The 12,500-nt window shown below is 45.6% G+C and overlaps 1 protein-coding gene across 1 annotated transcript in view; it reads right to left on the bottom strand.

The window, feature by feature from the left end:
- The window catches only part of cttnbp2 (cortactin binding protein 2), a 58,379-nt gene that overhangs the window by 14,322 nt on the left and 31,557 nt on the right, over positions 1–12,500 (bottom strand). Inside the window, exons 4-6 of the mRNA XM_034536121.1 lie at positions 7,148–8,555; positions 4,717–5,016; positions 1,983–2,082 (exon numbers count right to left, since the gene is read on the bottom strand). Of these exons, the coding sequence (XP_034392012.1) occupies positions 1,983–2,082; positions 4,717–5,016; positions 7,148–8,555 (1,808 nt within the window). The remainder of the gene's footprint in view (positions 1–1,982; positions 2,083–4,716; positions 5,017–7,147; positions 8,556–12,500) is intronic.

Raw genomic sequence — 12,500 nt, 5'->3', positions numbered from 1 at the left:
CCATCTATATAGCTAACCATCCATCCATCTATATATCTAACCATCCATCCATCTATATAGCTAACCATCCATCTATATAGCTAACCATCCATCCATCCATCTATATATCCAACCATCCATCCATCTATCTATCTAACCATTCATCCATCTATATAGCTAACCATCCATCTATATATCTAACCATCCATCCATCTATATAGCTAACCATCCATCTATATATCTAACCATCCATCCATCCATCCATCTATATATCCATCCATCCATCCATCCATCTATATATCCAACCATCCATCCATCTATCTATCTAACCATCCATCCATCTATATAGCTAACCATCCATCTATATATCTAACCATCCATCCATCCATCCATCTATATATCCATCCATCCATCCATCTATATATCTAACCATCCATCCATCTATATATCTAACCATCCATCTATCTATATATCTAACCATCCATCTATCTATATAGCTAACCATCCATCCATCCATCTATATATCTAACCATCCATCCATCCATCTATATATCTAACCATCCACCCATCTATATATCTAACCATCCATCTATCTATATATCTAACCATCCATCCATCTATATATCTAACCATCCATCCATCCATCTATATATCTAACCATCAATCCATCCATCTATACATCTAACCACCCATCTATATATCTAACCATCAATCCATCCATCTATATATCTAACCATCAATCCATCCATCTATATATCTAACCATCCATCCATCCATCTATACATCTAACCATCCATCTATATATCTAACCATCAATCCATCCATCTATACATCTAACCACCCATCTATATATCTAACCATCAATCCATCCATCTATACATCTAACCACCCATCTATATATCTAACCATCCATCCATCCATCTATACATCTAACCATCCATCTATATATCTAACCATCAATCCATCCATCTATACATCTAACCACCCATCTATATATCTAACCATCAATCCATCCATCTATACATCTAACCACCCATCTATATATCTAACCATCCATCCATCCATCTATATATCTAACCATCCATATGTCTAACCTGTTGAACCCATAAATAAACTATGTGTGTGTGGCCAGTCTTGTGGACTAAATGAAGACAATTGCACGTCCCCATAACAGAAATCATTACATTGTTGCCAGGTTAAGGAACAAGTTAGTCTGGTTAGGGTTCAAGTAAGCCGACTGTGTGTGACAGCATGCCTGTTGGACATCCCCACTCTAAAAATAACACTGAGATCAGATATTACACCACTGCACATTCCCCAGCTGGTCCTGGGCATCGCGTTAATGGCACACACACACACACACACACACACACACACACACACACACACACTAATTCCTAATGAGAGCTGGAAGATAAATCTGAAATCAGACGGCAAACTTCAGCGCCGGTAAAGCTTCACCGTCTGCAGTCTGTTCCACGAAGCCACCGGCCGACGTGGTGACTGGACCCAGCAGACAGACACTCTGCACCCCCCCACCCGAACACCCAGCACGGGTCCCGGAATTACCGCTCGTATTTCACATGCGGGAGGTCACCCCATAGGTGTCACTTTTGCATAAACCTAATCCAAGATACTTAATATGCAGCACGCGTGCAGCATTAATTAAAAAGGCGCGGCCCGCTCGGCTTCTTCAAACATTTTAGACTTTTTTTTCTTTCTTCATTACATCCCGACAGCAATCAATAAATCAATAAATCAAGAATAAGAAAAAAGAAAAGAAAGAAAAAGGATCCGGTATCTGTAACGATAGCCACATTGGTTTTGTGTGTGGGAGAGGGAGGGGCTTATGCTGCTCGCTAATATCTGGGTTGAAGAACGTTGATTATGAGGATATTTCTACCTTTTTAACTAGACCTCTGCTCCGCCCCCCCTATGATGTAACAACATGTGTGTGTGCAGTCAGGTGCCGGGACCGGAAGACCCCCCCCCTGTGAGCTCACCTGCTGTGGCCGTGGGCGGCAGCATAATGTAAAGGTGTGAATCCGTTGTCGTCCGGGACGTCGGCGGGCGATCCCGAGGACAGCAGCAGCTCCACGCACTCTGACGGAGACACAACACAACACCATCAGGTCAGCTGGAGGAGACACAACACAACACCATCAGCTGGAGGAGACAACGACATGATCAAAGGTCCATAGTCATCTCCGCATTCGACTCCCACCTTTGCCGTGAGTTTTAGCAAAAGGCTTTTTAAACTCCGCCAATATTTCTGTGGCAGTGGGGTGTGGTTAGACTCAGCTGTAGAGTGGGTGGAGCGGGGGTGTGGCTCAGGGAACAGTGCCGGAATGATGTCTGATCAGCCTCAGCTGGGGCTGAGGGTTAATCAGCCTCAGCTGGGGTTAATCTGTCTCTCTTCCCAATAAAGAGCAGGAGGGACTGAGAGGCGAGAGGGAGAGCGAGGAGCGTCACCGAGCCTGTATGTGTGTTTGTTGGTAAGAAAAGCATTTTGGAACTACCTCAAGCTGTGTGCTGCCTCTGTGCAAGTCCGCGACTCACCGGGTAACAGGGAAACCTGTTACAATTTCTAAATATTTACCCTCCGGTATAAAAGCACAGTAACCAGTTAACTTGAAAAAAATAAAATAAATGGGCGGACATTTTGGTTTCTTCCTGCTTTTCAGAAAAGTCCGATGACAGAAAACATTTCATTCAGCTGACGCTTTCATCCAAAGCGACTTACAGAGTACATCAAGTGCATCGTGTACATCAAGACCTCGGGTACGAAGGAATATATATCCCGCGTTGGCCCTGCTGATGCCCCGCCCCCCCTCCTCTCTACCTCCTTCTGTTTCATGGATTGGAGTTCCATTCATACATTGTCATATTCATGTAATGTGTTTATGTAACTTTGTAACTCTGTTCATCTGGTCACATGACATCTATTCTTCTGTCCATCCGGGGAGAGGGATCCTCCTCTGTTGCTCTCCTGAAGGTTTCTTCCCTTTTTTCCCTGTGAAAGGTTATTTTTGGGGAGTTTTTCCTGATCCGATGTGAGGTCAAAGGTCAGGGATGTCGTATGTGTACAGATTGTAAAGCCCTCTGAGGGGACTTTGTGATCTGTGATATTGGGCTATACACAATAAACTGAATTGAAATTGAATAGGAAAACATATAAGGAAACTCTTGGTACAAATAAATATTGACTGTGTGTGTGTGTGTGTGTGTGTGTAGATTCCCCCATAATCCCTCAGCACAGCTGCCCTTCAGCTGCATTAGTCGTGTTTTCGGATCAACGCTCTTCGACTTTAGTGTTACTAAACACCTCAGCGGGAGTGTGAGTGTGTGTGTGTGTAAATGGGTGTACATACATTATTTATTCTCTGTGTGTGTGTGTGTGTGTGTGTGTGTGTCAGCTGAACGAGCATGGAGGCTACAACCCCGGACGACGGTCCATCTCTCTCAGTGGCAGCCGACATGAAGCTCCTCAGCTTTATTTAAACGTGTTTCCATGTTGACGTGCAGCTGTGCAGATTCTGCACAAGGGAAATATTCAACTGTACGAAAGTAAAACAGAGCAGTGAAAAGTGGGCGTGTTTCTTTTTTAAAGGGGCGTGGCCTCGTCTTTTGGGTGTGCTCCATTCAGAATAAGGCCTAATTCAGAATGGATATAAACCAGTTCAATATCAGGACGCGGTCATATCTGTAATTAAAGTATAATATTAGTGTTAAACGTAGCGAGCAGTTAACCATCAGTCATGATATTCAACCCTGAAATGTGGAAAAGGGCAACGACTAAATGAGTGAAAGAGAAACCTCTCCTTCGAGGAGGCGTATTATCGACGTAAACCATTGATCTGCTGTGTGTGTGTGTGTGTGTGTGTGTGTGTGTGTGCGTGTGCCATTGTCACCACGTCACACCTGAGAAACGTTCCTGTGGAGCAGGTTAGTCCTGCAGCCGTAAATCAACCTCTACTCATCTCGTTCATCTAGAAACAAAAGGTGCAGCCGGGTGAGAGATGAGCTGCGGACGGACACGGAGATGCACGATCGCGCACACACACGATATTTATACATACGCCGCGAGCTAGCTTAACGTGCAGTGAAATGCTGTGAGTGTGTGTGTGTGTGTGTGGATATCTATTAAAGTATTAATAGATCGACTTTGTAATCATTAACCCGGTGGCGTCTAATGATGCTTGTATATTTTATTCATGTCGCACAACAACTCGATCCGAGTGAGGCCTTTGTTTGTAGTTGGGTGTATCAGCCTCTCTCTCTCTGATCGATCAATACAGATCAATACAGATCAATACAAGCCTCCGGGCGTTCCTAGAAGACGATGCTCTTTAGAATCATCCGGTCAACCGACCGAAAGCACAGGCGGGGGTTCAACTCCCACCGGGCTCATGGACGCTCAGAAATCGGTGCTATATATATAAAAAATAATATTATATATATATATATATATATTATTTTTTATATATATATACATATATTATATATTATATTTTATATATATAATATATTATATATACTGTATATAATATATATATATATATATATATATATATATATATATATATATATATATATATATATATTTAAATCCCTCAAATATTCCCCTTCCCTGTGGAATGCGTCACAGGAAGAAATAAGACGCTCTGAACTCACTGGGACTTTAAATATGGCGACGCTAATTAAAAACCAGCATGGTATTAATGAGATGTCGGTTACCTGAGTGTCCATTCTGAGCAGCAGCAAACAAGGCAGCGGTGTGGTTGTGGTAGAGGTCTTGGTCGAGAAGAATGGGCGTGTTCTCCGTGGAGTCGGTGGAGTCGGTGGGAGTAGTAGTAGAAGTAGTGGTGGTGGTGGTGGTGGTGGTGGTGGTGGTGGTGGTCGGGTCTGGTTGGTTAAGCAGCATAGACAATAAAGTGACATTTCCCTGGGAAGCAGCTTGGGGGAGGAGGGAGCGCCCGCCGTCCAGGGCAGCAGGCCCTCCGCCGCCGAGAGAGGAGACTACGGAGGGACACCAGCCTGCAAGGGGGAGGAGGAGCAGGAGCAGCACAGGTTAGACGAGGAGGAGGAGGCGGAGGAGGAGGAGGAGGAGGAGGAAGCAGCTTCTAGAAGTGCTGAGCATGGGAGAGCGAGGGCGTGAGAAGGTGGAGGGGTTGGTAGGGTGAGGAGAAGCACACGTCAGTTCCACTCATACTGTAGTTCGGTCTGTAGGAGGAATTAAAATAATAAACTCTACCAGTCTGTGCAAGCTCATGCTGAGCATTTATTAATAATAATAATATCATCTATCTCTTATTCTAGTGGTGATTCCAAAAGTTTAAAACAATGCCACGTCGGGCTGAATTCAAGTATAGTAAATATCTACATTTCTTTTTTTTATTTCTTGGGACATATTTATTTAGTTTTTGGGTACATTTTTATATAAAATTGTCTACATTTAGGGAAATATGTTTATAAGAAATGAGGCAAAAATATATCCACGATATCTCAAATCGTTCATGTTATCCGTACCTTAATTAATTTACGCTTGTACACATTTATTTTGTGTTTATTTATTTAGCATCAGCTGAGATTGGGGGGGAGGGAATGTTTATAAATAATAAGACAAATTATTTTATCCATTTATTCGTGTTTCTTGTACGTATTTATTTAGTAATGTTTCGTGTACATAAAGCATGGACTTCATTTGGGGGATATTTATATAAAAAAATATTGGGAACAAATCTAATAATGTAATAACAGTATAATAATGTTTGTTGTACATATTTCAATTTTTCTACTATTCTATACATACATTTTAAATTAAAACCCATAATTCCCATGTTTGTTTTTTTTATGGCTGATTATTACACATAATTGTATTATTATTTCTGATGTATGAGCCGTCTTTGAACACTTTGGGATCACCACTAGAGAATTAATGAAGTTTTATTAATACTTTACTACTCAAGCTGGTGAACATTAACCCACATTAAATGGAATAATAAAAAAAAGGGATATGGATGTCCAATCAGCGTTGAAGATAAATGCAGTTGATTGATTTCCTGTCAACTGGTTGAATGAACTAAAACAATAAATAAAGATTCCATCATTTATAAAGCTTGTTACTTTGAGTCAAAATATGCACGGTCGTGTGCAATGCATCCTGGGACATGTAGGCAAATGAGAGACTTAACGTTTTGCCTCAATCTACGACATTGGACATCCCACAAAATGTGGTAATTAAACCCTTGAAAAAGGGGAAAACAACTTTATAATAATTGAATGTGCTCGATCGGGATAAAACATCCCAAACAGACGCTCTGATGAAATGTGATTTAAAATCAGCTGCAGCCACAATATTAAAAAGGGAATAGAAACACAGACGTTAGTATTACTTACAACAAACAAACAAGACTCACCAATCTAACATGCTAACAGCTAGAGATGATGCCTTTTAACGGGCAGTAAATAAATTATTAAATAAGTTATATTAAAAAAAAAAGAAAAAGTGCCGCAAGAGATTCTCAAGGACGTAAAACGTCTTTTTTCCAGACAAATCATAATCAAGACAATCTACAAAAAAAAATAAAAAATTCTGCAAGTAACTACAGGAAATACAAACGCTCACATTTACACAGACGGATGAAAACAATGGAGGCGTTAATGGAAGCTAAAGGAAGTGCAGGAGGAGGAGGTGGTGGTGGTGGTGGGGTGGGCATGCTGCTGGAGGGAGGAGGAGGAGGGGAGGAGGAAGAGGACAGAGCAGCCTCTGGCACCAGCTTCAGAGAGGATAAGGGGGGTTACTGGTGGGAAGACCCGACGCCACCAGTCCGACTACTCGAAGGCGGCGTGAACATCTGCTTCGCGCCGAGGGACGGGCTAACCCTCGCGGCGGCTAGTTAGAGCCAACGCGGGAGACTAAAAGGAGGCCCGGAGGGTGTATTAAGGGCAGAGGAGGAGGAGATGGGGGGATGAGTAGAGAGAGAATGCAGTCAGTGACATTAAACTGAACTGACCCCTGCTTCGCATTCCTGTGGCTAGCTTTGCCTGTGACCTGATCGCTACGCTAAGCTACGCTAAGCTACGCCAGCGCCGTGGAAAGACAGTGGAAGAAAAGAGGCAGCGGGGAGGATCTGGAGTGAGACGGCGCGCAGAGGAGCCTCTTTACCTGATGCTGTTGCCAAGGGGCTGCCCGCTGAGGCTCGGGGGCTACGGGAGGATGGAGCGCTAATGGAGGAGGAGGTGGAGGGGGAGTTTATGGAGGAGGGGCTACTGACAGTGGTGGCGGCGCTGATGACGGGGGGGCACTCTGCGCATGCTGCCGCCGGCTGCCGCTGGGGGCCCCGGCCGGAGCGCGAATGGGGGCAGGCACCCACCTGAGAGGCCGTCAGGGCTGGGACCAGGTCCAGGGCGGGTTTGGGCGGCAGCTGGGGGGTGGCGGGTTTGAGCCCGGCCCCGGGGGAGCGGCCGCCGTCCCCCGGGCCCTTGATGGGTGGATGAGGAGGAGATGGGGTCTGGGAGAGCCCCGGCTTTTTGGGAGGGATAGGGGGCGGGTTCCCCCGGTCGATCCTGGCCACCGTGGGCGACTTGATGCCGATGGGGTGGCTCAGGCGGCCGGAGAAAGGCCCCCCCTCGGAGGCGGAGTGGGGCAGGCCCGGGCGCAGCGATCCTCCCGCCGGCGGGCTGGTGAACCGCGAGAGGACCTGCGTGACGGTGTGCCGCGCTTGCTGCTTGGCGGCGAAGTTGTCCCGGTTGGCCGGGGTCGGGGAGAGGTCGCGGGCCGGGGGGCTCTGGGACGCCGTGCCGTTTTGGTCCTGTTCCTGGAACTTGTAGCGGGCCGCCTGGACGCGGGGGCTGACCCCGCTGGGCAGGCCGTGCGGGGCCTGGCCCTCCGAGCCGTTCTCCGTCTGCGCCAGACCCCCCGAGCTGCTGTGGACGATCCCCCGGCCGCCGGTCTTCGGCAGACTCAGGCCCGCGTAGTTGGCGGGGGTCGGTTTGACGGGGGTGCTGAGCGGGTTCTTCTTGGGACCCTCAACCTCGGCGGGGGGCGGGTCCGTCTGGCAGGACGCCGTTCGAGAGCTTATGGGCTCCGTGGCTACGGAAACGGACGTCACAGCCGGCGGTGTGGGTGGCGTGACGGCGGCGGCGGCTTCCGCTCCGGCGGCGGGCCGGGCGCCATCCTTCCCGTCGCCCTGTTCAGTCCTGAGCTGCTCCACCTGCTGCCGCAGACTCTGGCTCTCGCCCTCCTCGCGGCCTAGCCTGGCGCGCAGCTGCTCGCGCTCCGTGTCGAACTCCGACAGCTGCTTCTCCATCTTGGCCTCCATCTGCTGGCCGCGCTGCCGCTCGGCGCCCAGCTCCCCGTGCAGCCGGCCGGCGGCGCGGCCGTCCTCGTCCAGGCGGGCCTGGAGCTCGTCGAAGCGCTGCGACTCCTCCACCACGCGCGTGGCGAGCTGCTTGCACTCGCGCACCAGCATCATGACGATGTGCTTGTTCTTCTCGCGCTCGTCCTTCAGCTGCGCCGTCAGCTTGCGGTGGTCCTGCTCCAGACTCTGCAGCTGCAGCTTCTCCATCTCCAGCTGCGGGGAAGGAAAGAAAAGATGGCGTCAGGCGATCGGCGAGAGATCGATGCCACGCATGGAAATCACACAAAAGACATCAGCTTCCATCTGGTGATGAAGGTCAACGTCGTCATCGTCATCATCGTCGTCGTCCTCGTCGTGATGCAACAAAATTCAGTGGAGGAACAAATACAATTCTCATGACATGGCCGACAATATTCACTTAAAAAAATGTAACAAATCGTCAATTTCACAATCGACTCTTTGTCTATATAAAATAAACTGAATTGAAATAGTTTAATTCATTTACACACTAATGTGAAGACTTTTCTCCACTTTAAATTAAAATACCAAAAAGATTCATTGGCAAAAAATACCTCAACGAATTAAATTGATGACAATATTTGACATTTAAAATGCTATTTTGAAACACATTTTAAATGGTTATCCGTGCAAGACTAAAGAAATAAATAATCAAATGTGACAGGAACAGCCACAGCTGTTTTCCCCTTCGGAAAGATAAAAAAGTAAAAAAGTAGGTCGAACGACCTCAACAACAGATATCAAACACGTCACAGCTTTTTAAAATGTATTTTAAAGCTGTTTTTGCACAACAATGTTTTCCAGAGGAGCGAAAAAACGAGCCGGATGAATCAAAAAGGAGCTCGATGGCACCGAGACGGCAGCCGATATTTACATAATTATATATTTAATCCTCCCGGGCGGCTCAGGAGGTAAGAGTTTGGATTTTATCTCTCGTCGAAGCTCCCGCCCTCCATATCTTGTTTTTTTTTATGGTCTGTTTGACTCTAAATGACCATAATTTACTAAATGAACATCACGCTGTATTGAAGAAGACTTGAAACTAGAGATTGAGACCAAAAACTAATGTTTACAATGTTTACTGAGGGAATAAATCAAGAGAAGTAGAGTCATTTATATAGACTTCTATACAACCAGAGGAGTCGCCCCCTGGTGGTCAGTAGAGAGAATGCAGCTTTAACACATGAAGCATAGACTTCTATACGACCAGAGGAGTCGCCCCCTGGTGGTCAGGAGAGAGAATGCAGCTTTACCACATGAAGCATAGACTTCTATACAACCAGAGGAGTCGCCCCCTGGTGGTCAGTAGAGAGAATGCAGCTTTAACACATGAAGCATAGACTTCTATACGACCAGAGGAGTCGCCCCCTGGTGGTCAGGAGAGAGAATGCAGCTTTAACACATGAAGCATAGACTTCTATACAACCAGAGGAGTCGCCCCCTGGTGGTCAGTAGAGAGAATGCAGCTTTAACACATGAAGCATAGACTTCTATACGACCAGAGGAGTCGCCCCCTGGTGGTCAGGAGAGAGAATGCAGCTTTAACACATGAAGCATAGACTTCTATACAACCAGAGGAGTCGCCCCCTGGTGGTCAGGAGAGAGAATGCAGCTTTAACACATGAAGCATAGACTTCTATACAACCAGAGGAGTCACCCCCTGGTGGTCAGTAGAGAGAATGCAGGTTTTAAAATACTTCCGCACTCTGCTTCCCTCTTTAGAAGTGGAGGTTGCTGCCTGGTCGGTGGCCTTGAGGCTCCCTGAGCTCCTTGAAACATCTGAATAAAGTTTAGAAGGCGTCAGCTGGCGTCGGGGCAGAAGAGAGCGGCTTGTTCAGCCACCGTGGAGAATCGAGGCCGACGATTGGTTGGTCTTCGTTCATGCTCACGAACCCATCCGGAGAGAGAGTTGCATCCAACGGCCCGAGAAGGCATGGATAATTCAACAGCTCGAGTGGAAACGCAGGGATAAAGATAGCATGGCCGATCCGGCTGAAACGCAGTCTACCCGGCAACCCGAAGATCCCCTGAGCCCGCAGAGCGTGCGTCTTATATGTTGTCGCTGTTGCGACGGTTCCCACAAAGCCGTTGTTGACCAGTTGGGTCGGTTTACTCTATAGAGGGGAACCCGGATCTCCTTCTTTTAGCACCGTGTTCAGGGGGTCGAATGAAGTTAGAACGAGGTCAACGTCGGCTCACGAGGAGCCAAACCGGAGTATTGATCGTGGTCCGGAGTTAACGGTTCTTCTATCGGTACTTTAGAAGTCAGGGAGTGAGACGAGTGGGTTTTTGGATCGCTTCCTTAAGGAAGACCATGAAGCAAAGTCGGTTCTTTTCTTTAATTGTCTTTTTTTAAGCTCTAACATTGTAAATCAAAAAATAACCAATAAAAAGTATTGATAAAGAACCAATCATATATATATATTTGTATGAATTATATTAATATATATACATATATATTAATATATGTCATATATATATTAATATATATACATATATATTAATATATGTCATATATATATTAATATATATATATATATATATTAATATATATATATATATATATATAATTCATACATATATATGAATTATATTAATGATATATATATATATATATGAATATGATATATATCATAGATATATATATATATATATCATTCATATAGGAGCTCACGTGTGGAAAAAAATCATGTTGTCGTACGGAAGAAGAAAATGAAGTTTTTTGCATGACGGAGAAATATGCAAATTAGCAAATGAGCTCATTAGCTGTAGCTACAATCTGGTCGAGTGCATCAAAAGGTGACGTTTACGTTTTAACTGCACATGGTTCCCTTTTTTAAATAAAGAGATTCTCCCATTGTGTCCTCATCACAGTGAGAGCTGTAATCAATCTTATGACGAGGGGGCAGTTGGTGGAGTTGAGCGGATTAAAGTAGATCCCCGTGGATCCCCGTGGATCCCCGTGCCGCGGCGCAAATGTCACGGCTCAAAAAAGATATTAGAAAAGATTTGACCGGCGGCTTCGTGTCTTTTTTAGTCGGTAGTTTAAAACCGTTTTGGCTCACGTGTGAAAGTGTATGGGTGAATCATCGGCTGTGTGTGTGTGTGTGTGTGTGTGTGTGTGTGTGTGTGTGTGTGTGTGTGTGTGTGTGCGTGCGCGTCCTGTCCCTGAACTCTGTTACGCTAACGGAGACAATGTAGTTTAAAGACATGGATGTGCTCAGACACGCCTTCTTCCTCCGAGTCGTGTGTAAATAAACACAATCTGTGGTCGATGTAAACACTTCCTGTATCTACGGTCATCAGAATGAACTGAATTCACACAAGGTCACAAGGTCACAAGGTCACAAGGTCAAATGAGGCATTTTGTAAAATAAATTAAATTAAAATGCTGCAAAGCATTAAAAATGTGAGATAAATATCTCAAGTCCCATCGAAGCAGGCGGACGCACTCCTTCGTATCCTGGTGACTTCACTGTTACTTCATTCACCAATTAAACCCAAATCCAGGTTTTAAACTGAGAACATTTATCTCATTTTGAGTATTTTACTTTTTCTTTTTTTTTAAAGAGAATCAGTAAAAAGCTTTCTTCCTAAATGAGTATATCTAGACCGAACCACTAATAAATTAAATCAAGAAAATAAAAACAATTTAGAATTATTTTTCTTCAAAAAACAAAAAAAAATCAATTAATTTAATTGTAGAAAAAAAACTAATTGATTTATCAATTAATCCTCCTCCTCCTCCTTCTTCTCCCCCCCCTCCTCCTCCTCCTCCTTCCTCTTCCCTATCCACCCTCCTCCTTCTCCTCCTTCTACTCCTCTTCCCTTCCATATCCCTCCTCCTCCTCCTCCTCCTCCTCCCTTCCATATCCCTCCACCTCCTCCTCCTCCTTCTACTCCTCCTCTTCCCTTCCATATCCCTCCTCCTCCTCCTTCTACTCCTCTACCCTTCCATATCCCTCCTCCTCCTCCTCCTCCTTCTACTCCTCTTCCCTTCCATATCCCTCCTCCTCCTCCTCCTCCTCCTTCTACTACTCCTCCTCTTCCCTTCCATATCCCTCCTCCTCCTCCTCCTTCTACTACTCCTCCTCTTCCCTTCCATATCCCTCCTCCTCCTCCTCCTCCTCCTTCTACTCC

The sequence above is a fragment of the Cyclopterus lumpus genome, chromosome 6 (assembly GCF_009769545.1).
Source record: "Cyclopterus lumpus isolate fCycLum1 chromosome 6, fCycLum1.pri, whole genome shotgun sequence".
Lineage (NCBI taxonomy): Eukaryota > Metazoa > Chordata > Actinopteri > Perciformes > Cyclopteridae > Cyclopterus > Cyclopterus lumpus.
Note: the sequence above shows the minus strand (reverse complement) of the source record. Positions and strands in the feature narration are given on the sequence as shown.